This window comes from Lampetra fluviatilis, chromosome 48 (assembly GCF_964198595.1).
Source record: "Lampetra fluviatilis chromosome 48, kcLamFluv1.1, whole genome shotgun sequence".
Lineage (NCBI taxonomy): Eukaryota > Metazoa > Chordata > Hyperoartia > Petromyzontiformes > Petromyzontidae > Lampetra > Lampetra fluviatilis.
This window is the reverse complement of record NC_136322.1, coordinates 8,946,862-8,974,448: the sequence shown is the minus strand read 5'-3', so window position 1 is coordinate 8,974,448 and position 27,587 is coordinate 8,946,862. Positions and strand designations below refer to the sequence as shown.

Sequence of the window (27,587 nt, the reverse complement as noted above, 5' to 3'; positions counted from 1 at the left end):
ATGGACGCCTGCGGCAGGGAGTCGGAGGGCTCCAACTTCGCCTTCTCGACGGCCCCCACGTGCGGGGCCTACGCGAGAGACCCGGCGTCGAGCCTGAGCTCGCCTGGAGCGGCCGCCCAGGAGGGGTGCAGGGAGGGCGGCGGGGAGTGGAGCCCACAGACAGGTGGGGCGGGTGGTGGCGGGAAAATTCGGGATCTGTCAATCACTACTGCTGACCACGCCCACCGATACTGACCACGCCCACTAGCTACTGACCCCCCCATTCATTGGCTACTGCCCACGTCCACTCGCTATTGACCACGCCCATTAGCTATTGACCACGCCCACTAGCTAATAACCCCCGTTCATTGGCTACTGACCACGTCCACTAGCTATTGACCACGCCTACTCCACACTGACCACGCCCATCCCCAGTGACCACGCCTACTCCACACTGACCACGCCCATCCCCAGTGACCACGCCTACTCCACACTGACCACGCCCATCCCCAGTGACCACGCCTACTTCACACTGACCACGCCCATCCCCAGTGACCACGCCTACTCCACACTGACCACGCCCATCCCCAGTGACCACGCCTACTCCACACTGACCACGCCCATCCCCAGTGACCACGCCTACTCCACACTGACCACGCCCATCCCCAGTGACCACGCCTACTCCACACTGACCACGCCTACTCCACACTGACCACGCCCATCCCCAGTGACCACGCCTACTCCACACTGACCACGCCCACTCAGGAAACGAAGTGTAAAATGTCAACATCACTGCTCCCAGGGTGCAGTCTCCAACTTTGATCACCACCAACATCACTAACCACTACCACTACTACCACCACCACCACTACTACCACCACCACCACTACTACTACCACCACTACCACTACTACCACCACTAACCACTACCACCACTACTACCACCACCACCACTACTACTACCACCACCACGACCACCACCACCACCACGACCACCATTACCACCACTACCACCACTACCACCACCACTACTACCACCACCACTACTACCACCACCACTACTACCACCACCACGACCACCACTACCACCACTACCACCACCACTACTACCACCACTACCACCACCACCGGCTTCTATTTTCCGAATCGGGAAGACAAAGGCGGACGGGCATTGCTTCAGTCGATGGCCGCGGTGCCACCCGCTGCTGCTGCTGCTGCTCCTACTGGCTGCACTTGCCTCCACCAAGCCTGCGTGGGGGCTACCTGGGGGAGCTTTGTAGTTGAGGCCTACCGCGACCGACCCGTTGAAGCCTGCCGTGTTTCCTAGGCGCCGTTGCCTCTGCGGGGTCGCCTGAGGCCGCGGGGCTGTGCGTCGTGTGCGGGGATCGCGCCACGGGCTTCCACTACAACGCCTTCACCTGCGAAGGGTGCAAGGGTGAGCGCCACTCAGCACTCCACTCACCACTCACCACGCTGCTCACCACTCCACTCACCACTCCACTCACTACTACAACGCCACTCACCACCACTCACCACGCTGCTCACCACTCCACTCACCACCCGATATCCACACTCACCACTCACTCACCACGCTACTCACCACTCCACTCACCACACTGCTCACCACCACTCACCACTACAACGCCTTCACCTGCGAAGGGTGCAAGGGTGAGCGCCACTCACCACTCCACTCACCACGCCACTCACTACTACAACGCCACTCACCACCACTCACCACGCTGCTCACCACTCCACTCACCACCCGATATCCACACTCACCACTCACTCACCACGCTACTCACCACTCCACTCACCACACTGCTCACCACCACTCACCACTACAACGCCTTCACCTGCGAAGGGTGCAAGGGTGAGCGCCACTCACCACTCCACTCACCACGCCACTCACTACTACAACGCCACTCACCACCACTCACCACGCTGCTCACCACTCCACTCACCACCCGATATCCACACTCACCACTCACTCACCACGCTACTCACCACTCCACTCACCACACTGCTCACCACCACTCACCACTACAACGCCTTCACCTGCGAAGGGTGCAAGGGTGAGCGCCACTCACCACTCCACTCACCACGCCACTCACCACTCCACTCACCACCCGATATCCACACTCACTCACCACGCTACTCACCACTCCATTCACCACTACAACGCCTTCACCTGCGAAGGGTGCAAGGGTGAGCGCTGCTCACCACTCCACTCACCACTCTGCTCACCACTCCACTCACCACGCCACTCACTACTACAACGCCACTCACCACCACTCACCACGCCACTCACCACTCCACTCACTACTACAACGCCACTCACCACCACTCACCATGCTGCTCACCATGCCACTCACCACCACTCACCACTACAACGCCTTCACCTGCGAAGGGTGCAAGGGTGAGCGCCACTCACCACTCCACTCACCACTCACCACGCCACTCACCACTACACTCACCACCCGATATCCACACTCACCACTCACTCACCACGCTACTCACCACTCCATTCACCACTACAACGCCTTCACCTGCGAAGGGTGCAAGGGTGAGCGCTGCTCACCACTCCACTCACCACTCACCACGCTGCTCACCACTCCACTCACCACGCCACTAACTACTACAACGCCACTCACCACCACTCACCACGCCACTCACCACTCCACTCACTACTACAACGCCACTCACCACCACTCACCATGCTGCTCACCATGCCACTCACCACCACTCACCACTACAACGCCTTCACCTGCGAAGGGTGCAAGGGTGAGCGCCACTCACCACTCCACTCACCACGCCACTCACTACTCACTACACCACTCACCACGCCACTCACTACTACACTCACCACTCACCACGCCACTCACCACTCCACTCACCACTCCACTCACCACTCACTACACCACTCACCACGCCACTCACTACTACACTCACCACGCCACTCACCACTCCACTCACCACTCACCACGCCACTCACCACTCCACTCACCACTCCACTCACCACTCACCACGCCACTCACTACTACACTCACCACGCCACTCACCACTCCACTCACCACTTACCACGCTGCTCACCACTCACCACGCCACTCACCACTCACCACGCCACTCACCACCACTCCCAACACCACTCACCACCACTCACCACACCACTCACCACTACAACGCCTTCACCTGCGAAGGGTGCAAGGGTGAGCGCCACTCACCTCCACTCACCACGCCACTCACTACTACACTCACCACGCCACTCACCACTCACTACACCACTCACCACGCCACTCACTACTACACTCACCACGCCACTCACCACTCACTACACCACTCACCACGCCACTCACTACTACACTCACCACGCCACTCACCACTCCACTCACCACTCACTACACCACTCACCACGCCACTCACTACTACACTCACCACGCCACTCACTACTACACTCACCACGCCACTCACCACTCCACTCACCACGCCACTCACCACTCCACTCACCACCCGATATCCACACTCACTCACCACGCTACTCACCACTCCATTCACCACTACAACGCCTTCACCTGCGAAGGGTGCAAGGGTGAGCGCTGCTCACCACTCCACTCACCACTCTGCTCACCACTCCACTCACCACGCCACTCACTACTACAACGCCACTCACCACCACTCACCACGCCACTCACCACTCCACTCACTACTACAACGCCACTCACCACCACTCACCATGCTGCTCACCATGCCACTCACCACCACTCACCACTACAACGCCTTCACCTGCGAAGGGTGCAAGGGTGAGCGCCACTCACCACTCCACTCACCACTCACCACGCCACTCACCACTACACTCACCACCCGATATCCACACTCACCACTCACTCACCACGCTACTCACCACTCCATTCACCACTACAACGCCTTCACCTGCGAAGGGTGCAAGGGTGAGCGCTGCTCACCACTCCACTCACCACTCACCACGCTGCTCACCACTCCACTCACCACGCCACTAACTACTACAACGCCACTCACCACCACTCACCACGCCACTCACCACTCCACTCACTACTACAACGCCACTCACCACCACTCACCATGCTGCTCACCATGCCACTCACCACCACTCACCACTACAACGCCTTCACCTGCGAAGGGTGCAAGGGTGAGCGCCACTCACCACTCCACTCACCACGCCACTCACTACTCACTACACCACTCACCACGCCACTCACTACTACACTCACCACTCACCACGCCACTCACCACTCCACTCACCACTCCACTCACCACTCACTACACCACTCACCACGCCACTCACTACTACACTCACCACGCCACTCACCACTCCACTCACCACTCACCACGCCACTCACCACTCCACTTACCACTCCACTCACCACTCACCACGCCACTCACTACTACACTCACCACGCCACTCACCACTCCACTCACCACTTACCACGCTGCTCACCACTCACCACGCCACTCACCACTCACCACGCCACTCACCACCACTCCCAACACCACTCACCACCACTCACCACACCACTCACCACTACAACGCCTTCACCTGCGAAGGGTGCAAGGGTGAGCGCCACTCACCTCCACTCACCACGCCACTCACTACTACACTCACCACGCCACTCACCACTCACTACACCACTCACCACGCCACTCACTACTACACTCACCACGCCACTCACCACTCACTACACCACTCACCACGCCACTCACTACTACACTCACCACGCCACTCACCACTCCACTCACCACTCACTACACCACTCACCACGCCACTCACTACTACACTCACCACGCCACTCACTACTACACTCACCACGCCACTCACCACTCCACTCACCACTCACTACACCACTCACCACGCCACTCACTACTACACTCACCACGCCACTCACCACTCCACTCACCACTCACTACACCACTCACTACACCACTCACTACTACACTCACCACGCCACTCACCACTCCACTCACCACTCACTACACCACTCACCACGCCACTCACTACTACACTCACCACGCCACTCACCACTCCACTCACCACTCACTACACCACTTACCACGCCACTCACTACTACACTCACCACGCCACTCACCACTCCACTCACCACTCACTACACCACTCACCACGCCACTCACTACTACACTCACCACCACTCACCACGCCACTCACCACTCCACTCACCACACTGCTCACCACCACTCACCACTCCACTCACCACCCGATATCCACACTCACCACTCACTCACCACGCTACTCACCACTCCACTCACCACACTGCTCACCACCACTCACCACTACAACGCCTTCACCTGCGAAGGGTGCAAGGGTGAGCGCCACTCACCACTCCACTCACCACGCCACTCACTACTACAACGCCACTCACCACCACTCACCACGCTGCTCACCACTCCACTCACCACCCGATATCCACACTCACCACTCACTCACCACGCTACTCACCACTCCACTCACCACACTGCTCACCACCACTCACCACTACAACGCCTTCACCTGCGAAGGGTGCAAGGGTGAGCGCCACTCACCACTCCACTCACCACGCCACTCACCACTCCACTCACCACCCGATATCCACACTCACTCACCACGCTACTCACCACTCCATTCACCACTACAACGCCTTCACCTGCGAAGGGTGCAAGGGTGAGCGCTGCTCACCACTCCACTCACCACTCTGCTCACCACTCCACTCACCACGCCACTCACTACTACAACGCCACTCACCACCACTCACCACGCCACTCACCACTCCACTCACTACTACAACGCCACTCACCACCACTCACCATGCTGCTCACCATGCCACTCACCACCACTCACCACTACAACGCCTTCACCTGCGAAGGGTGCAAGGGTGAGCGCCACTCACCACTCCACTCACCACTCACCACGCCACTCACCACTACACTCACCACCCGATATCCACACTCACCACTCACTCACCACGCTACTCACCACTCCATTCACCACTACAACGCCTTCACCTGCGAAGGGTGCAAGGGTGAGCGCTGCTCACCACTCCACTCACCACTCACCACGCTGCTCACCACTCCACTCACCACGCCACTAACTACTACAACGCCACTCACCACCACTCACCACGCCACTCACCACTCCACTCACTACTACAACGCCACTCACCACCACTCACCATGCTGCTCACCATGCCACTCACCACCACTCACCACTACAACGCCTTCACCTGCGAAGGGTGCAAGGGTGAGCGCCACTCACCACTCCACTCACCACGCCACTCACTACTCACTACACCACTCACCACGCCACTCACTACTACACTCACCACTCACCACGCCACTCACCACTCCACTCACCACTCCACTCACCACTCACTACACCACTCACCACGCCACTCACTACTACACTCACCACGCCACTCACCACTCCACTCACCACTCACCACGCCACTCACCACTCCACTCACCACTCCACTCACCACTCACCACGCCACTCACTACTACACTCACCACGCCACTCACCACTCCACTCACCACTTACCACGCTGCTCACCACTCACCACGCCACTCACCACTCACCACGCCACTCACCACCACTCCCAACACCACTCACCACCACTCACCACACCACTCACCACTACAACGCCTTCACCTGCGAAGGGTGCAAGGGTGAGCGCCACTCACCTCCACTCACCACGCCACTCACTACTACACTCACCACGCCACTCACCACTCACTACACCACTCACCACGCCACTCACTACTACACTCACCACGCCACTCACCACTCACTACACCACTCACCACGCCACTCACTACTACACTCACCACGCCACTCACCACTCCACTCACCACTCACTACACCACTCACCACGCCACTCACTACTACACTCACCACGCCACTCACTACTACACTCACCACGCCACTCACCACTCCACTCACCACTCACTACACCACTCACCACGCCACTCACTACTACACTCACCACGCCACTCACCACTCCACTCACCACTCACTACACCACTCACCACGCCACTCACTACTACACTCACCACGCCACTCACCACTCCACTCACCACTCACTACACCACTCACCACGCCACTCACTACTACACTCACCACGCCACTCACCACTCCACTCACCACTCACTACACCACTTACCACGCCACTCACTACTACACTCACCACGCCACTCACCACTCCACTCACCACTCACTACACCACTCACCACGCCACTCACTACTACACTCACCACGCCACTCACCACTCCACTCACCACTCACTACACCACTCACCACGCCACTCACTACTACACTCACCACGCCACTCACCACTCCACTCACCACTCACTACACCACTCACCACGCCACTCACTACTACACTCACCACGCCACTCACCACTCCACTCACCACTCACTACACCACTCACTACACCACTCACTACTACACTCACCACGCCACTCACCACTCCACTCACCACTTACCACGCCACTCACCACTCCACTCACCACTCACCACGCCACTCACCACTCCACTCACCACGCCACTCACTACTCACTACACCACTCACCACGCCACTCACTACTACACTCACCACTCACCACGCCACTCACCACTCCACTCACCACTCCACTCACCACTCACTACACCACTCACCACGCCACTCACTACTACACTCACCACGCCACTCACCACTCCACTCACCACTCACCACGCCACTCACCACTCCACTCACCACTCCACTCACCACTCACCACGCCACTCACTACTACACTCACCACGCCACTCACCACTCCACTCACCACTTACCACGCTGCTCACCACTCACCACGCCACTCACCACTCACCACGCCACTCACCACCACTCCCAACACCACTCACCACCACTCACCACACCACTCACCACTACAACGCCTTCACCTGCGAAGGGTGCAAGGGTGAGCGCCACTCACCTCCACTCACCACGCCACTCACTACTACACTCACCACGCCACTCACCACTCACTACACCACTCACCACGCCACTCACTACTACACTCACCACGCCACTCACCACTCCACTCACCACTCACTACACCACTCACCACGCCACTCACTACTACACTCACCACGCCACTCACCACTCCACTCACCACTCACTACACCACTTACCACGCCACTCACTACTACACTCACCACGCCACTCACCACTCCACTCACCACTCACTACACCACTCACCACGCCACTCACTACTACACTCACCACGCCACTCACCACTCCACTCACCACTCACTACACCACTCACCACGCCACTCACTACTACACTCACCACGCCACTCACCACTCCACTCACCACTCACTACACCACTCACTACACCACTCACTACTACACTCACCACGCCACTCACCACTCCACTCACCACTTACCACGCCACTCACCACTCCACTCACCACTCACCACGCCACTCACCACTCCACTCACCACTCCACTCACCACTCACCACGCCACTCACTACTACACTCACCACGCCACTCACCACTCCACTCACCACTTACCACGCTGCTCAGCACTCACCACGCCACTCACCACTCACCACGCCACTCACCACCACTCCCAACACCACTCACCACCACTCACCACACCACTCACCACTACAACGCCTTCACCTGCGAAGGGTGCAAGGGTGAGCGCCACTCACCACTCACCACGCTGCTCACCACCACTCACTACACAACTCACCACCCGATACCCACGCTTCCTGTAGTTCTGCCATTACGAGTACGGTACATTTCATTAAAGCGAGTTTTTAAAAAAGTTTTTATTTAAATATCACTTATTCAGTCCGTCGATGGTGGGCGATGGGGCAGTCCGCTTATCTGGACAAGCTGTGCACAATGCACCACCACCACCTCCGCCACCACCACCACCTCCACCACCACCACCACCTCCACCGCCACCACCGCCACCACCACCACCTCCACCACCGCCACCTCCCCCACCACCACCACCTCCCCCACCACCTCCACCACCACCACCACCTCCACCGCCACCACCTCCACCACCACCACCTCCACCACCACCACCACCACCTCCCCCACCACCACCGCCACCACCTCCCCCACCACCACCACCACCTCCCCCACCACCACCACCTCCACCACCACCACCTCCACCACCACCACCTCCCCCACCACCACCACCTCCACCACCACCACCACCACCTCCCCCACCACCAGCACCACCGCCACCACCTCCCCCACCACCACCACCACCACCCCCACCACCTCCACCACCTCCACCACCACCACCACCACCTCCACCACCTCCCCCACCACCACCACCACCACCACCACCCCCACCACCTCCACCACCTCCCCCACCACCTCCACCACCACCACCTCCCCCACCACCTCCACCACCTCCACCACCACCACCTCCCCCACCACCTCCACCACCCCCACCACCTCCACCACCTCCACCACCACCACCTCCACCACCACCACCTCCCCCACCACCTCCACCACCACCACCTCCCCCACCACCTCCCCCACCACCACCACCACCACCTCCCCCACCACCACCACCACCACCTCCCCCACCACCTCCACCACCACCACCTCCCCCACCACCTCCCCCACCACCACCACCACCACCTCCCCCACCACCACCACCACCACCACCTCCCCCACCACCACCGCCACCACCACCACCGCCGCTATGGTGCGGACCGCGATCATCCTGTTACGTGAACGCCTCTTCTGATGTTGTGACACCGGCAGAAATGTGTCCCCATGATACAGCTGCTCACCCCGGCCTATACACGCCCCGATGGTGCCTTGCCCTTGTGCTGTTCAACTTGTGTGCTCTGCTCTGACACTGCTGGTGAGACCGGACCCTGAGCAAGGCTGCTGCTGCTGCTGCTGCCTCTGGTGTAGACCAATCAAAGACAACGCCAGTGTAACATTACCGTCAGAGCCGTGCTCGTGTGTTTGCACGTTCAACGCGAGTACACCGCGTGTGTGTGTGGCAGAGGTCGCAAACGGGTTTTGATTCCTTACCCCCCGTACCCGGCCGCACCAGGGTCGCAAACTCTCCCACTCACTCACCCACCCACCCACTAATTCAGCTACTCACTCACCCACCCACTCACCCACCCACTCACTCACCCACTCACGAACTCACTCACCCACTCACGAACTCACCCACCCACTCACCCACCCACTCACGAACTCACCCACCCACTCACCCACCCACTCACCCACTCACCCACGCACCCACTCACTCACTCACTCACCCACCCACTAATTCAGCTACTCACTCACCCACTCACCCACTCACTCGCTCACTCACCCACTAATTCAGCTACTCACTCACTCACCCACCCACTCACTCGCTCACTCACCCACTAATTCAGCTACTCACCCACCCACGCACTCACCCACTCACCAACCAGAGGTCGCAAACGGATTTTGATTCCTTACCCGTACCCGGCCGCACCAGGGTCGCAAACGGCTACCCGTACCTGCCCCGGGTACGGGTAGCCGAGTATCGGGTAGGGTACGGGTATCGGGTACCCGGTTGCGACCCTGGTGTGTGGCTCTAATGCGGCAACTTTGACCCCCTTGCGACAAGTTTCTGTTTGGTGTTTGAACATCTTCGCCGCCGTCGGCCTTGTGCGCAGGCTTCTTCCGCCGGGCGATGGTGCGCTCCACAGTGCAGGCTTGCCGCCTGGGCGGGCGCTGCCACATGGACACGTACATGCGGCGCCAGTGCCAGGGCTGCCGATACCGCAAGTGCTTGCAGGCCGGCATGCAGGCACAGGGTACGCGCGCGGGAGACGCGGGAGGGCGGGCGGGTGGGTGGTTGGTTGAGTGATTGAGTGAATAGTTGGGTGAGTTGATTGTTGAGTGAGTGAGTGAATGGTTGAGTGAATAGTTGGGTGAGTTGATTGTTGAGTGAGTGAATGGTTGAGTGAATAGTTGGGTGAGTTAATTGTTGAGTGAGTGAATGGTTGAGTGAGTGAATGGTTGAGTGATTGAGTGAATAGTTGGGTGAGTTGATTGTTGAGTGAGTGAATGGTTGAGTGATTGAGTGAATAGTTGGGTGAGTGAATGGTTGAGTGATTGAGTGAATAGTTGAGTGAGTTGATTGTTGAGTGAGTGAATGGTTGAGTGAATAGTTGGGTGAGTTAATTGTTGAGTGAGTGAATGGTTGAGTGAGTGAGTGAATAGTTGGGTGAGTTAATTGTTGAGTGAGTGAATGGTTGAGTGATTGAGTGAATAGTTGGGTGAGTTAATTGTTGAGTGAGTGAACGGTTGAGTGATTGAGTGCATAGTTGGGTGAGTTAATTGTTGAGTGAGTGAATGGTTGAGTGAGTGAGTGAATAGTTGGGTGAGTTAATTGTTGAGTGAGTGAATGGTTGAGTGATTGAGTGAATAGTTGGGTGAGTTGATTGTTGAGTGAGCGAATGGTTGAGTGATTGAGTGAATAGTTGGGTGAGTTAATTGTTGAGTGAGTGAATGGTTGAGTGAGTGATTGAGTGAATAGTTGGGTGAGTTAATTGTTGAGTGAGTGAATGGTTGAGTGATTGAGTGCATAGTTGGGTGAGTTAATTGTTGAGTGAGTGAATGGTTGAGTGATTGAGTGCATAGTTGGGTGAGTTAATTGTTGAGTGAGTGAATGGTTGAGTGATTGAGTGAATAGTTGGGTGAGTTAATTGTTGAGTGAGTGAATGGTTGAGTGATTGAGTGCATAGTTGGGTGAGTTAATTGTTGAGTGAGTGAATGGTTGAGTGAGTGAGTGAATAGTTGGGTGAGTTAATTGTTGAGTGAGTGAATGGTTGAGTGAGTGGACGGTTGAGTGAGTTAATTGTTGAGTGATTGATTGAATGAGTCAACGGGGGAGTGAGTGAACGGTTGAGTGATTGAGCGGTTGAGTTAATGGTTGAGTGAGTTAATTGTTCAGTGAGTGAATGGTTGAGTGATTGAGTGGGCGAGTGAATAGTCGAGTGAGTTGATTGCTGAGCGAGGGAATGGTTGAGTGAGTGAGTGAGTGAATGAGCGACCGAGTCAGTGAACGCTCGAATGGTCGAGTGAATCGTCGAGGGAGGGAATTGTTTATCGGCTGAACGGTCGAGTGAGTGAATGAGCGAGTGAATGAGCAAGTGAACGAGCGAGCGGATGAGCGACGGATAACGTGCGATCACCCCCCCACCCCACACCCCACACCCCCCAGGCATGGTGATGGAGGTGTGCAGCAGTCGAGCAAAGCGGGCGCGGAAGCACTGCCCCAAGAGGTCGCCCACGGTGAGTGCCTCCAACTGGCCGTGTCGGTCGGTGGGTTCGTAATGGACAGTGCGTACATTTTCCTACACTAACGACACTTATTTGGACCATCTTATTTGACAGAAAACTATTGCAGGTTACTGATGGACAGCCAGTTTTGTTTTACCAGGTTTAGTTTTTTCTTTATTTTCTTACACTTTTGTTATGTAGGCCAGGCGTAGTCACAAACCGAACCTTCTCCATAACAAAGGCTCAGCCTTTTGTTATGTAGTCTATTCGTAGTCTCAAGCCGCACCTTTAATCATTGGAAAGATGTGATTAACCGTGCAAAAAAAGATCTAACTACACTTATTTGGACCATCTTATTTGACAGAAAACTAATGCAGGTTACTGATGGACAGCCAGTTGTGTTTTACCAGTTTTAGCTTTCTTTTTAAATCCTTTATATTAAGTTCGCTTGCTTGCTTGCTTAGGACCGTGCAAATCTTTCGGTCGTTTTTTAACCCACTTCCCGTGATCCGATCGAGCTGACATTTTGCACACAGACTCGTTGTGCGTGACAATTTTTTTTCGTGAAAATTTTTTTCCAAAATTTTCCACTTTTTAGGAAAAAATTTTTTTCAGATTTAATTTCAAATACCAATGTGATCAAAATGAAACTCTTACTCAAGAAAAACAGAAATGAATAATAAAATAAAACCGATGTCACGCATATACTTGATACAGCTGTCGTGGCTGTGACGATTCCACCTGAAGACGGAAGCTTGTGTTGCCTCCGAAACGTCGTGATTTTTATTTTATTTTACTTTTATTAATTTTAATGTTTTACCTACACGGTGACTTTACCGAAAAAACCTAAGAATGTGAATCCTTGCAGTCACGAAAGCTTCAAATCTAGGATTAGTGCGTACATTATCAGAGTTGTGTGTTTTTTGTTTGCATTATGACCGCAGGTATTGTGGTCTATGCAAACGTGTAAAAAAAGGTGTCAGTTTTGTTGCCAGATAGAAGGTTAAAAAACTAATTTTCATATTTTTTACTGGCAAATGAAGTTCCAATGGTGTCAATTTACTAGTTTTGTTTTCTCTTTCGCTTGTACCTGATGACGATTGCTATTATTTAATTTATTTCCTTTCTACGCGACTTTACCCAAAGAACCAAAGGGCATCTTCTTGGTTCTTTGGGTAAAGTCGTCACGTAGAAGGGAAATAATAAAATAATAAAAACAAAACATAATAAAATACAATTCTCACGACGTTTCGGCCACAACGCAAGCAGCCGTCCTCAGGTGAAGAACAGGTCTGTCGTGAAGTCTCATTCAGACTCATTCAGACGCTGTCTTTCTGACAGACCTGTTCATTCAGACGCTGTCTTTCCGACAGACCTGTTCATTCAGACGCTGTCTTTCCGACAGACCTGTTCATTTAGACGCTGTCTTTCCGACAGACCTGTTCATTTAGACGCTGTCTTTCCGACAGACCTGGTCTTCACCTGAGGACGGCTGCTTGCGTTGTGGCCGAAACGTCGTGTGAGAATTATTTTATTATGTTTTATTTTTATTATTTCATTACTTCCCTTCTACGTGACGACTTTACCGAAAGAACCAAGAAGATGAATCCCTGCTGCAGTCACGAAAGAAGCTTTAAATCGACAATTTAACCAAACGGCGGTTTCTTGTTTCGTTTTAAAGGCCGGCCGGGCAGTCGTGCCCCTAGCCCCACAGCAGCCGCCGGCTATCGGTGACGTCACCGCGGCACCGGTGCCAGGCTAGGTGCGCCTCCGAGCTCCCACGTGAAGTGTCGAAGGCTCGCCGGCAGGAGGTCTCGGCGCAGACCCAGCAGGTTCTCTCGACGCGACTTGAGGTGACCGGCAGATGCGCCGATTCCCGCCGGTGCCGCCTCTTGCCCCGCCGGCGCCGCGTGGGCTACACGGGGGACCTTTGCCTTTCTCTCTCTCTGTGTTGCGTCGGCGGCTGCAGGCGGAGGTGGCGGTGGAGGGCGGCCGGGGCGACCGGCTGTCGCGGGAGCAGCGTGAGATGGTGGAGAGGATCGTGACGGCGCATCGCAAGTACTCCATCGCGCCCGAGGCCATCCACAAGTTTGTACGGACACGCAGATGCGCTCGCTTCCTCGCTCGCTCGCTCTTTTGTTTTGTTTACGATCAGTGGAAACAATAAGATGCTCGGCTCGGTGTGTTCGGCACTTTGCTTCGTTCATCATTTCGTAAATGTTTTTTTATTTTTTATTATTGTATTTTTTTAACTGGGCTTTATGTAACCACCCCCCCCCCCCCCCATCTCTCTCGCTCGCTCGCTCGCTCTTCATTTCCATCCCTCTCGCCAGTGGCGGCTCCTGCAAAATCTCTCAGGGGGGGGGGGGGGCAAATGTCTGGATGATTGATAAGGATAAGGTCCACCCATGCAAAGGATAAATTAACAGCTTCAGCGTGTGAAGGCAAACTTCACCTCTTTAATATTAATGAAAAATAAAGTGACTCTCACAATTGTTTCTATACTCACTATTAATACAATCCACTCGTGTTTCTTTCATTAAAGATTCCACGAGGTGGCGACAGATTATATTGTTGGATGCAAACGTGCGCTCACGTGTGATGACGTGTAAGCACGTTAGTGCGAGCCCTCCCGGAAGCCGTAGAGAATGCATTGCAGCGCCCCCCCCCCCCGTTCGAAAAAAAAACATCTTTGAATGTAAGTCTATGGCAGGGGTCGGCAACCTACGGCTCCGGAGCCGCATGCGGCTCTTTGCGGGCCGCTTCTTGACGATATGTACGTGTGTACAGTATATGTACTCAGGTGCATTGCGGCTCTTGAAATACTGAACTTTGTACCGAATTGGAAAGAAATGGCTCTTCTTGTTATTTTGGTTGCCGACCCCTGCTCTATGGGAACACTCGGGGCGATTCTCAGCCGGAGGGAAATCGCCCAAAAAGAGGCGCTACTCCACAGAACGTGACATGACGCTGATTGGACTATATCCAGAGGCTGACAGTGACGGCTCGCGTGACTCTGTGGTTGAATGACATTGGTGGTGCGTCGCCCAATCGCCCTAATGAAGAAACCGCCCCTGCCTCTCTCGCTCTCTCGCTCTCTCTTCATCTCCACCCCCTTCCCTCTCTCGCTCTCTCTCTCACTATCCCCTTCGCTATCCCCTCTCTCTCTCTCTCTCTTCACTCCCTCTCCTTGTGCTGCATCACGCCGTGTGTGTGTTGCACCGCAGCGTGTGTGTGTGTTGCACCGCAGCGTGTGTGTGTGTGCGTGTGCTGCACCACGCCGTGTGTGTGTGTGTGTTGCACCACACCACGCTGTGTGCGTGTGCGTGTGCTGCACCACGCCGTGTGTGTGTGTGTGTGTGCACCACACCACACTGTGTGTCTGTGTGTGCGTGTGTCTGTGTGTGTGTGTCTGTGTGTGTGTGTGTGTCTGTGTGTGTGTGTGTGGGGAGCGATAGTGTAGCGGTTAGCGCTACGCTGCGCTATGAACCCGGCGACACGGGTTCGATTCCCGCTCACTGCCAACATCAGTGACAATTATCTGAACCGGTCCCGGGCCTCCCCTAGGTCGACTCAGCCTCAAATGAGTACCTGGTGCGTTGTGTAAAACATTGCCACTAGGGAGACAAAGGCGGCTGGGCGTGGTGCTGGCCACCCACCCCCTCGTGTACCGTTCCGGCCTTCACAGGTGCTTGCTAACAGCACTTGCCCCCACAGTTTGTTAAGGCTATACGGGGGATCTTTGTCTTTGTGTGTGTGTGCGTGTGTGTCTGTGTGTGCTACACCACGTGTGTGTGTCTGTGCGTGTGTGTCTGTATGTGTGTGTCTGTGTGTGCTACACCAGGTGTCTGTGTGTGTCTGTGTGTGTGTGTCTGTGTGTGTGTGTCTGTGTGTGTGTGTCCTACACCATGCTGTGTGTGTGTGTGTCTGTGTGTGCGTGCTGCTTAGATGTCGGAGGCGGTGATGTCGTCGGACAGCCAGGAGAACTTTGTGCGCATGCGTGACATCATGACGGAGCACATGCACGCCCTCGTCTCCTTCGCCAAGACCATCCCCGGTGAGGCCCTCACTCGCCACCACCAGCAGCAGCAGCAGCAGCAACGACAACCTTCTTAACCTGGTCAGCGTCGTCATCAACATCGTCATCAACATCGTCAACGTCATCAACGTCGTCATCAACGTCGTCATCAGCGTCGTCATCAACGTCATCAGCGTCGTCATCAACGTCGTCATCAACGTCATCATCAAGGTCGTCATCAACGTCGTCATCAACGTCGTCATCAACATCGTCATCAACGTCGTCATCAGCGTTGGCAACATTGTCATCAACGTCGTCATCAACGTCGTCATCAAGGTCGTCATCAACGTCGTCATCAACATTGTCGTCAACGTTGTCATCAACGTCGTCACCAAGGTCGTCATCAGCGTCGTCATCAACGTCGTCATCAACGTCGTCATCAGCGTCATCAATGTCGTCATCAACGTCGTCATCAGCGTTGACAACATTGTCATCAACAACGTCATCAGCGTCGTCATCAACAAGGTCATCAACAAGGTCATCAACGTCGTCATCAGCGTTGTCATCAATGTCGTCATCAACGTCGTCATCAGCGTTGACAACATTGTCATCAACAAGGTCATCAACGTCGTCATCAGCGTCGTCATCAACGTCGTCATCAACGTCGTCATCAACGTCATCAGCGTCGTCATCAACGTCGTCATCAACGTCGTCATCAACGTTGTCATCAACGTCGTCATCAACGTCGTCACCAACGTCATCAGTGTCGTCATCAACGTTGGCAACATTGTCATCAACATCATCAATGTCGTCATGAACAACGTCATCAGCATCGTCATCAACGTCGTCATCAGCGTCGTCATCAGCGTCGTCATCAACGTCGTCATCAGCGTCGTCATCAGCGTCGTCATCAGCGTCGTCATCAGCGTCGTCATCAGCGTCGTCATCAACGTCGTCATCAGCGTCGTCATCAGCGTCATCAGCGTCGTCATCAGCGTCGTCATCAGCGTCGTCATCAGCGTCGTCATCAACGTCGTCATCAGCGTCGTCATCAGCGTCATCAGCGTCGTCATCAGCGTTGTCATCAACGTCGTCATCAGCGTTGACAACATTGTCATCAACAAGGTCATCAACGTCGTCATCAACGTCGTCGTCTGTGTGTCTGTGTGTGTGTCTGTGCGTGTGTGTCTGCGTGTGTCTGTGTGTGTGTCTGTGTGTGTCTGAGTGTGTCTGTGTGTGTGTGTGTCTGTGCGTGTGTGTCTGCGTGTGTCTGTGTGTCTGTGTCTGTGCGTGTGTGTCTGTGTGTGTCTGTGCGTGTGTCTGCGTGTGTGTCTGCGTGTGTGTGTGTGTGTCTGTGTGTGCGTGTGTGCGTGTGTGTGTGTGCGTGTGTGTCTGTGTGTGTCTGTGTGTGTGTCTGTGTGTGTCTGTGTGTGTGTGTCTGTGTGTGTGTCTGTGCGTGTGTGTCTGTGTGTGTCTGTGTGTGTGTCTGTGTGTGTCTGTGTGTGTGTCTGTGTGTGTCTGTGTGTGTGTGTCTGTGTGTGTGTCTGTGTGTGTCTGTGTGTGTCTGAGTGTGTCTGTGTGTGTGTGTGTCTGTGCGTGTGTGTCTGTGTGTGCGTGTGTGTGTGTGTGTGCGTGTGATGGTGGCGGTGCAGGCTTTGTGGAGCAGCATGAGGAGGACCAGATCGCGCTGCTCAAGGGCTCCGCCATCGAGGCGATGATGATCCGCTCGGCCCTCTTCTACAACGGCAAGCAGCCCCACGCAGACCCCCGCTCCTTCCTGCCGGAGAACATCACCAAATTCGGTACGGGCACGCACCGCCACCGGCACAACAACACCACCGGCACAACACCACCGGTACAACACCACCGATACAACACCACTGATACACCACACAGTGTGTAGTGTATAGTGTAGTGTATAGTGTAGTGTATAGTGTAGTGTGTAGTGTATAGTGTAGTGTATAGTGTAGTGTATAGTGTAGTGTGTAGTGTATAGTGTAGTGTATAGTGTAGTGTATAGTGTAGTGTGTAGTGTAGTGTGTAGTGTAGTGTGTAGTGTAGTGTATAGTGTAGTGTGTAGTGTATAGTGTAGTGTGTAGTGTATAGTGTATAGTGTAGTGTGTAGTGTAGTGTGTAGTGTAGTGTATAGTGTAGTGTGTAGTGTAGTGTGTAGTGTATAGTGTAGTGTGTAGTGTAGTGTGTAGTGTATAGTGTAGTGTATAGTGTAGTGTGTAGTGTAGTGTGTAGTGTATAGTGTAGTGTATAGTGTAGTGTATAGTGTAGTGTGTAGTGTAGTGTGTAGTGTAGTGTATAGTGTAGTGTGTAGTGTAGTGTGTAGTGTATAGTGTAGTGTGTAGTGTAGTGTATAGTGTAGTGTATAGTGTAGTGTGTAGTGTAGTGTATAGTGTAGTGTGTAGTGTGTAGTGTAGTGTGTAGTGTAGTGTATAGTGTAGTGTAGTGTGTAGTGTATAGTGTAGTGTGTAGTGTAGTGTATAGTGTGTAGTGTAGTGTATAGTGTAGTGTGTAGTGTATAGTGTAGTGTAGTGTGTAGTGTATAGTGTAGTGTGTAGTAGTGTAGTGTATAGTGTAGTGTGTAGTAGTGTAGTGTATAGTGTAGTGTACTGGGTGCTTCAAAAAACATCAGCACGTAAATGGGACCATCGTCTTTAATGGCGAAAAACGAACGGATGTTACTACACAGTGACACGGTAACACATGTGATGTTAAGAGCTTCAAAAAGTCAGTCTCCACTTGTTCACCATCATCGTGGACTCACGCCTGGAGCGCACGCACTGTCTGTGTCCGTGTTTGTCTGTGTGTGTCCGTGTGTCTGTGTGTGTCTGTGTGTCTGTGTCCGTGTGTCTGTGTGTGTCCGTGTGTGTCCGTGTGTGTCTGTGTGGAGATAGACGCGGAATAAGTGGAGCCCAGTTCTGTGTATCTTTGTTTGTGTGTGTCCGTGTGTCTGTGTGTGTCCGTGTGTCTGTGTGTGTCCGTGTGGAGATAGACGTGGAATAAGTGGAGCCCAGTTCTGTGTATCTTTGTTTGTGTGTCCGTGTGTCTGTGTGTGTCCGTGTGTGTCCGTGTGTCTGTGTGTGTGTCTGTGTGTGTCCGTGTGGAGATAGACGTGGAATAAGTGGAGCCCAGTTCTGTGTATCTTTGTTTGTGTGTGTCCGTGTGTCTGTGTGTGTCCGTGTGTCTGTGTGTGTGTCTGTGTGTGTCTGTGTGTCTGTGTGTGTGTGTGTCTGTGTGGAGATAGACGTGGAATAAGTGGAGCCCAGTTCTGTGTATCTTTGTTTGTGTGTGTCCGTGTGTCTGTGTGTCCGTGTGTGTCCGTGTGTCTGTGTGTCTGTCTGTGTGTGTCTGTGTGGAGATAGACGTGGAATAAGTGGAGCCCAGTTCTGTGTATCTTTGTTTGTGTGTGTCCGTGTGTCTGTGTGTGTCCGTGTGTCTGTGTGTCTGTGTGTCTGTGTGGAGATAGACGTGGAATAAGTGGAGCCCAGTTCTGTGTATCTTTGTTTGTGTGTGTCCGTGTGTGTCCGTGTCTGTGTGTGTCCGTGTGTCTGTGTGTGTCTGTGTGGAGATAGATGTGGAATAAGTGGAGCCCACGTTCTGTGTATCTGTGTTTGTGTGTGTCCGTGTGTCTGTGTGTGTCCGTGTGTCTGTGTGTCTGTGTGTGTGTCTGTGTGTGTCCGTGTGGAGATAGACGTGGAATAAGTGGAGCCCAGTTCTGTGTATCTTTGTTTGTGTGTGTCCGTGTGTCTGTGTGTGTCCGTGTGTCTCTCTGTGTCCGTGTGGAGATAGATGTGGAATAAGTGGAGCCCACGTTGTGTCTCTCCGTCTGTGTGTGTCTCTATGTCTGTGTGTGTGTCTGTCTGTGTGTGTGTCTATGTCTATGTCTGTGTCTATGTCTGTGTGCGTCTCTATCTGTGTGTGTCTGTCTGTGTGTGTGTGTCTGTCTCTATGTCTGTGTGTGTGTCTCTGTGCGTGTCTCTGTTTCTATGTCTGTGTGTGTGTCTATGTCTGTGTGTGTGTCTCTGTTTCTATGTCTGTGTGTGTGTCTATGTCTGTGTGTGTGTCTATGTCTGTGTGTGTCTATGTCTGTGTGCGTCTGTCTGTGTGTGTCTATCTGTGTGTGTGTCTGTCTGTCTCTATGTCTGTGTGTGTGTCTCTGTGTGTGTCTCTGTCTCTATGTGTGTCTCTGTTTCTATGTCTGTGTGTGTGTCTATGTCTGTGTGTGTCTCTGTCTCTATGTGTGTCTCTGTTTCTATGTCTGTGTGTGTGTCTATGTCTGTGTGTGTCTCTGTCTCTATGTGTGTCTCTGTTTCTATGTCTGTGTGTGTGTCTATGTCTGTGTGTGTCTCTGTCTCTATGTGTGTCTCTGTTTCTATGTCTGTGTGTGTGTCTATGTCTGTGTGTGTCTCTGTCTGTGTGTGTCTATGTCTGTGTGTGTCTCTATGTCTCTGTGTGTGTGTCTATGTTTCTATGTGTGTGTGTCTATGTTTCTATGTCTGTGTGTGTCTATGTCTGTGTGTGTCTATGTCTGTGTGTGTGTCTATGTTTCTATGTCTGTGTGTGTGTCTGTGTGTCTGTCTCTGTGTGTGTCTGTGTGTGTGTCTGTGTGTCTCTATCTCTGTGTGTCTCTGTGTCTATGTCTGTGTGTCTATGTGTGTCTCTGTGTCTCTGTGTGTGTGTAGACATCGACGCGGAGCGCGTGGAGCCGATGTTCGACTTCTTCCGCAGCATGGGGGCGCTGGACGTGACGGAGACGGAGTACGCCCTGCTCACCGCCGCAGTCATCTTGTCCCCTGGTGAGACAGCCTCACCACTCACCACAACACTCACCAACACTCACCAACACTCACCACAACACTCACCAACACTCACCAACACTCACCCACACGCTCACCGCCGCAGTCATCTTGTCCCCTGGTGAGACAGCCTCACCACTCACCACAACACTCACCAACACTCACCAACACTCACCACACCGCCACTCACCACTCACCCACACGCTCACCGCCGCAGTCATCTTGTCCCCTGGTGAGACATCCTGACACTCACCAACACTACTCACCAACTCACCAACACTCACCACAACACTCACCAACACTCACCAACACTCACCAACACTCACCACAACTCACCAACACTACTCACTTACTACACACTACTCATCACCACTCACCACACACCACTCACCAACACTCACCAACACTCACCACTACTCACCACTACTCACCACTACTCACTTACTACACACTACTCACCACCACACTCCTCACCACCACACTCCTCACCACCACACTACTCACCACACCACACTACTCACCACCACACTACTCACCACACTACTCACCACCACTCACCACACACCACTCACCAACACTCACCACCACTACTCACCAACACTACTCACTTACTACACACTACTCACCACCACTCACCACTCCTCACCACCACTCACCACTCACCCACACGCTCACCGCCGCAGTCATCATGTCCCCTGGTGAGACATCCTGACACTCACCAACACTCACCACCACACTCCTCACCACCACACTACTCACCACCACACTACTCACCACCACTCCTCACCACCACACTACTCACCACCACACTACTCACCACCACACTACTCACCACCACACTACTCACCACCACTCCTCACCACCACACTACTCACCACCACTCCTCACCACCACACTCCTCACCACCACACTACTCACCACCACTCCTCACCACCACACTACTCACCACCACTCCTCACCACCACACTACTCACCACCACACTACTCACCACCACTCCTCACCACCACACTACTCACCACCACTCCTCACCACCACACTACTCACCACCACACTACTCACCACACTACTCACCACCACACACTCCTCACCACCACACACTACTCACCACCACTCCTCACCACCACACTCCTCACCACCACACTACTCACCACCACACTACTCACCACCACTCCTCACCACACTCCTCACCACCACACTCCTCACCACCACACTCCTCACCACCACACTACTCACCACACTCCTCACCACCACACTCCTCACCACCACACTCCTCACCACCACACTACTCACCACCACACACTACTCACCACCACTCCTCACCACCACACACTACTCACCACCACTCCTCACCACCACACACTACTCACCACCACACTACTCACCACCACACACTACTCACCACCACACTACTCACCACACTACTCACCACCACACACTCCTCACCACCACACACTCCTCACCACAACTCCTCACCACCACACTCCTCACCACCACACTACTCACCACACCACACTACTCACCACCACACTACTCATCACACTACTCACCACCACACACTCCTCACCACACCACACTACTCACCACCACACTACTCACCACACTACTCACCACCACTCACCACTCCTCACCACCACTCACCACTCACCCACACGCTCACCGCCGCAGTCATCATGTCCCCTGGTGAGACATCCTGACACTCACCAACACTCACCACCACACTACTCACCACCACACTACTCACCACCACACTACTCACCACCACTCCTCACCACCACACTACTCACCACCACTCCTCACCACCACACTCCTCACCACCACACTACTCACCACCACACTACTCACCACCACTCCTCACCACCACACTACTCACCACCACTCCTCACCACCACACTCCTCACCACCACACTACTCACCACCACTCCTCACCACCACACTACTCACCACCACACTACTCACCACCACTCCTCACCACACTCCTCACCACACTCCTCACCACCACACTCCTCACCACCACTCCTCACCACCACACTCCTCACCACCACACTACTCACCACCACACACTACTCACCACCACTCCTCACCACCACACACTACTCACCACCACACTACTCACCACACTACTCACCACCACACACTCCTCACCACCACACACTCCTCACCACAACTCCTCACCACCACACTCCTCACCACACACTCCTCACCACACCACACTACTCACCACCACACACTACTCACCACCACACTACTCACCACCACACTACTCACCACACTACTCACCACACTCCTCACCACCACACACTACTCACCACCACTCCTCACCACCACACTCCTCACCACCACACTCCTCACCACCACACTCCTCACCACCACACTCCTCACCACCACACTCCTCACCACCACACTACTCACCACACTACTCACCACACTACTCACCACCACACACTACTCACCACCACACTACTCACCACCACACACTACTCACCACCACACTACTCACCACCACTCCTCACCACCACTACTCACCACCACACTACTCACCAACACTCACCACTCACCACACGCTCACCGCTGCCGTCATCATGTCCCCTGGTGAGACATCCTGACACTCACCAACACTCACCACCACACACCACCACTACTCACTCACCACCACTCCTCACCACACACTACTCACCACCACACTACTCACCACCACACTACTCACTCACCACCACACTACTCACCACCACTCCTCACCACCACACTACTCACTCACCACCACACTACTCACCACTCACCACCACACACTACTCACCACCACACTCCTCACCACCACACTCCTCACCACCACTCCTCACCACCACACTACTCACCACCACACACTACTCACTCACCACCACACTCCTCACCACCACTCCTCACCACCACACTCCTCACCACCACTCCTCACCACCACACTACTCACCACCACTCCTCACCACCACACTCCTCACCACCACTCCTCACCACCACACTACTCACCACCACACACTACTCACTCACCACCACACTCCTCACCACCACTCCTCACCACCACACTACTCACCACCACACACTACTCACTCACCACCACACTACTCACCACCACTCCTCACCACCACTCCTCACCACCACACTACTCACCACCACACACTACTCACTCACCACCACACTCCTCACCACCACTCCTCACCACCACTCCTCACCACCACACTACTCACCACCACTCCTCACCACCACACTCCTCACCACCACTCCTCACCACCACACTACTCACCACCACACACTACTCACTCACCACCACACTCCTCACCACCACTCCTCACCACCACACTACTCACCACCACACACTACTCACTCACCACCACACTACTCACCACCACTCCTCACCACCACTCCTCACCACCACACTACTCACCACCACACACTACTCACTCACCACCACACTACTCACCACCACTACTCACCACCACTCCTCACCACCACACTACTCACCACCACACACTACTCACTCACCACCACACTCCTCACCACCACTACTCACCACCACACTACTCACCACCACACACTACTCACCACCACACACTACTCACTCACCACCACACTCCTCACCACCACTACTCACCACCACACTACTCACCACCACACTACTCACTCACCACCACACTACTCACTCACCACCACGCCTCACCACCACACTACTCACCACCACACTACTCACCACCACACTACTCACCACCACACTACTCACCACCACACTACTCACCACCACACTACTCACCACCACTCCTCACCACCACACTACTCCTCACCACCACACTCCTCACCACCACTCCTCACCACCACACTACTCACCACCACACTACTCACCACTCACCACCACACACTACTCACCACCACACTCCTCACCACCACACTCCTCACCACCACACTCCTCACCACCACTCCTCACCACCACACTACTCACCACCACCACACTACTCACTCACCACCACACTCCTCACCACCACACTACTCACCACCACTCCTCACCACTCACCACCACACACTACTCATCACCACTCACCACCACACTACTCACCACCACACTACTCACCACCACACTCCTCACCACCACACTCCTCACCACCACTCCTCACCACCACACTACTCACCACCACACACTACTCACTCACCACCACACTACTCACCACCACACTCCTCACCACCACTCCTCACCACCACACTACTCACCACCACACACTACTCACTCACCACCACACTCCTCACCACCACTACTCACCACCACACTACTCACCACCACACACTACTCACTCACCACCACACTACTCACCACCACACTCCTCACCACCACTCCTCACCACCACACTACTCACCACCACACACTACTCACTCACCACCACACTCCTCACCACCACTACTCACCACCACACTACTCACCACCACACTACTCACCACCACACTACTCACCACCACTCCTCACCACCACACTACTCACCACCACACTACTCACCACTCACCACCACTACTCACTCACCACCACACTACTCACCACCACCACACTACACTACTCACCACCACTCACCACCACACTACTCACCACCACTACTCACTCACCACCACTACTCACTCACCACCACACTACACTACTCACCACCACACTACACCACTCACCACCACTCACCACCACACTACTCACCACCACTACTCACTCACCACCACACTACACCACTCACCACCACTCACCACCACACTACTCACCACCACTACTCACTCACCACCACACACTACTCATCACCACTCACCACCACACTACTCACCACCACACTACTCACCACTCACCACACTACTCACTCACCACCACACTACTCACTCACCACCACGCCTCACCACCACACTACTCACCACCACACTACTCACCACCACACTACTCACCACCACACTACTCACCACCACTACTCACTCACCACCACACTACTCACCACCACACTACACTACTCATCACCACTCACCACCACACTACTCACCACCACACTACTCACCACTCACCACACTACTCACTCACCACCACACTACTCACCACTCACCACCACACACTACTCATCACCACTCACCACCACACTACTCACCACCACACTACTCACCACCACACACTACTCATCACCACTCACCACCACACTACTCACCACCACACACGAATCACCACCACCACCAAATGCTCACCGCCACACTCACCACCACCACGCTCACCACCACCACACACTACTCACCACCACTCACTCACCGCCACCCCCATGCTCACCACCACTCACCCACACGCTCACCACGCTCACCACCACTCACCACCACCACCCCTCACTCCCCGCAGACCGCCCCTGGGTTCGTGACTACGCCGGAGTGGAGCGAGCGCTGGAACCCATCGTGGCGCTGCTGCTGCTGCACAGCGACGGTGGTGGTGGCGGTGGTAGTGGTTGTGGTTGTGGTGGTGGTGGTGGTGGTAGTGGTTGTGGTGGCGGTGGTGGCGGTGGTGGCGGTGCCAGTGGTGGTAGTGGTGGTGGCGGTGGTGGTGGTAGTGGTTGTGGTGGCGGTGCCAGTGGTGATAGCGGTGGTGGTGGTGGCGGTGGTGGTGGCGGTGCCAGTGGTAGTAGTGGTGGTGGTGGTTGTGGTGGCGGTGGTAGTAGTGGTGGTGGTTGTGGTGGTTGTGGTGGTGGCGGTGCCAGTGGTGGCGGTGCCAGTGGTGGTGGTAGCGGTGGTGGTGGTTGTGGTGGCGGTGGTTGTAGTGGTAGTGGCGGTGGTAGTAGTGGTGGCGGTGGTGGTAGTGGCGGCGGTGGTGGCGGTCGTTTTGCCCGCCTGGTGTCCCGGCTGACGGTGCTGCGCTCACTGAACCACAACCACGAGGAGGTGCTGGCCGCGTGGAGGCGCCGCTTCCACCACCAGCTCACGCCGCTCCTGCACGAGCTGTGGGACTGCTGAGTGAGTGAGAGGGTGAGTGAGAGGGGTGAGTGAGAGTGAGTGAGAGGGGTTGTGGCCGAAACGTCGTGAGAATTGTTTTATTATGTTTTATTTTTATTATTTTATTACTTCCCTTCTACGTGACTTTACCGAAAGAACCAAGAAGAGGGGTGAGTGAGTGAGTGAGTGAGAGGGTGAGTGAGAGGGTGAGTGAGAGGGGTGAGTGAGAGTGAGTGAGAGGGGTGAGTGAGTGAGTGAGAGGGTGAGTGAGTGAGTGAGAGGGGTGTGTGAGTGAGTGAGTGAGAGGGTGAGTGAGAGGGGTGCGTGAGTGAGAGAGTGGGTGAGTGAGTGAGTGAGAGGGTGAGTGAGTGAGTGAGTGAGAGGGTGAGTGAGAGTGAGTGAGCTCACGCCGCTCCTGCACGACATGTGGGACTGCTGAGTGAGTGAGAGGGTGAGTGAGAGGGTGAGTGACTGAGAGGGTGAGTGAGTGAGGGAGTGAAGGGGTGAGTGGGTGAGTGAGTGAGAGGGTGAGTGAGTG

General features: G+C 54.5%; 1 protein-coding gene across 1 annotated transcript; it reads left to right on the top strand.

Moving 5' to 3' along the window:
- Positions 1 to 27,587, top strand: LOC144948320 (bile acid receptor-like). The gene is made up of 10 exons (XM_078877760.1): positions 1 to 163; positions 1,307 to 1,414; positions 10,662 to 10,802; positions 12,215 to 12,285; positions 14,243 to 14,365; positions 16,222 to 16,330; positions 17,944 to 18,093; positions 20,986 to 21,099; positions 26,466 to 26,538; positions 26,914 to 27,587. Exons 1-10 carry the CDS (start codon positions 1 to 3, stop codon positions 27,068 to 27,070), a joined length of 1,209 nt encoding a protein of 402 aa, XP_078733886.1. The 3' UTR covers positions 27,071 to 27,587.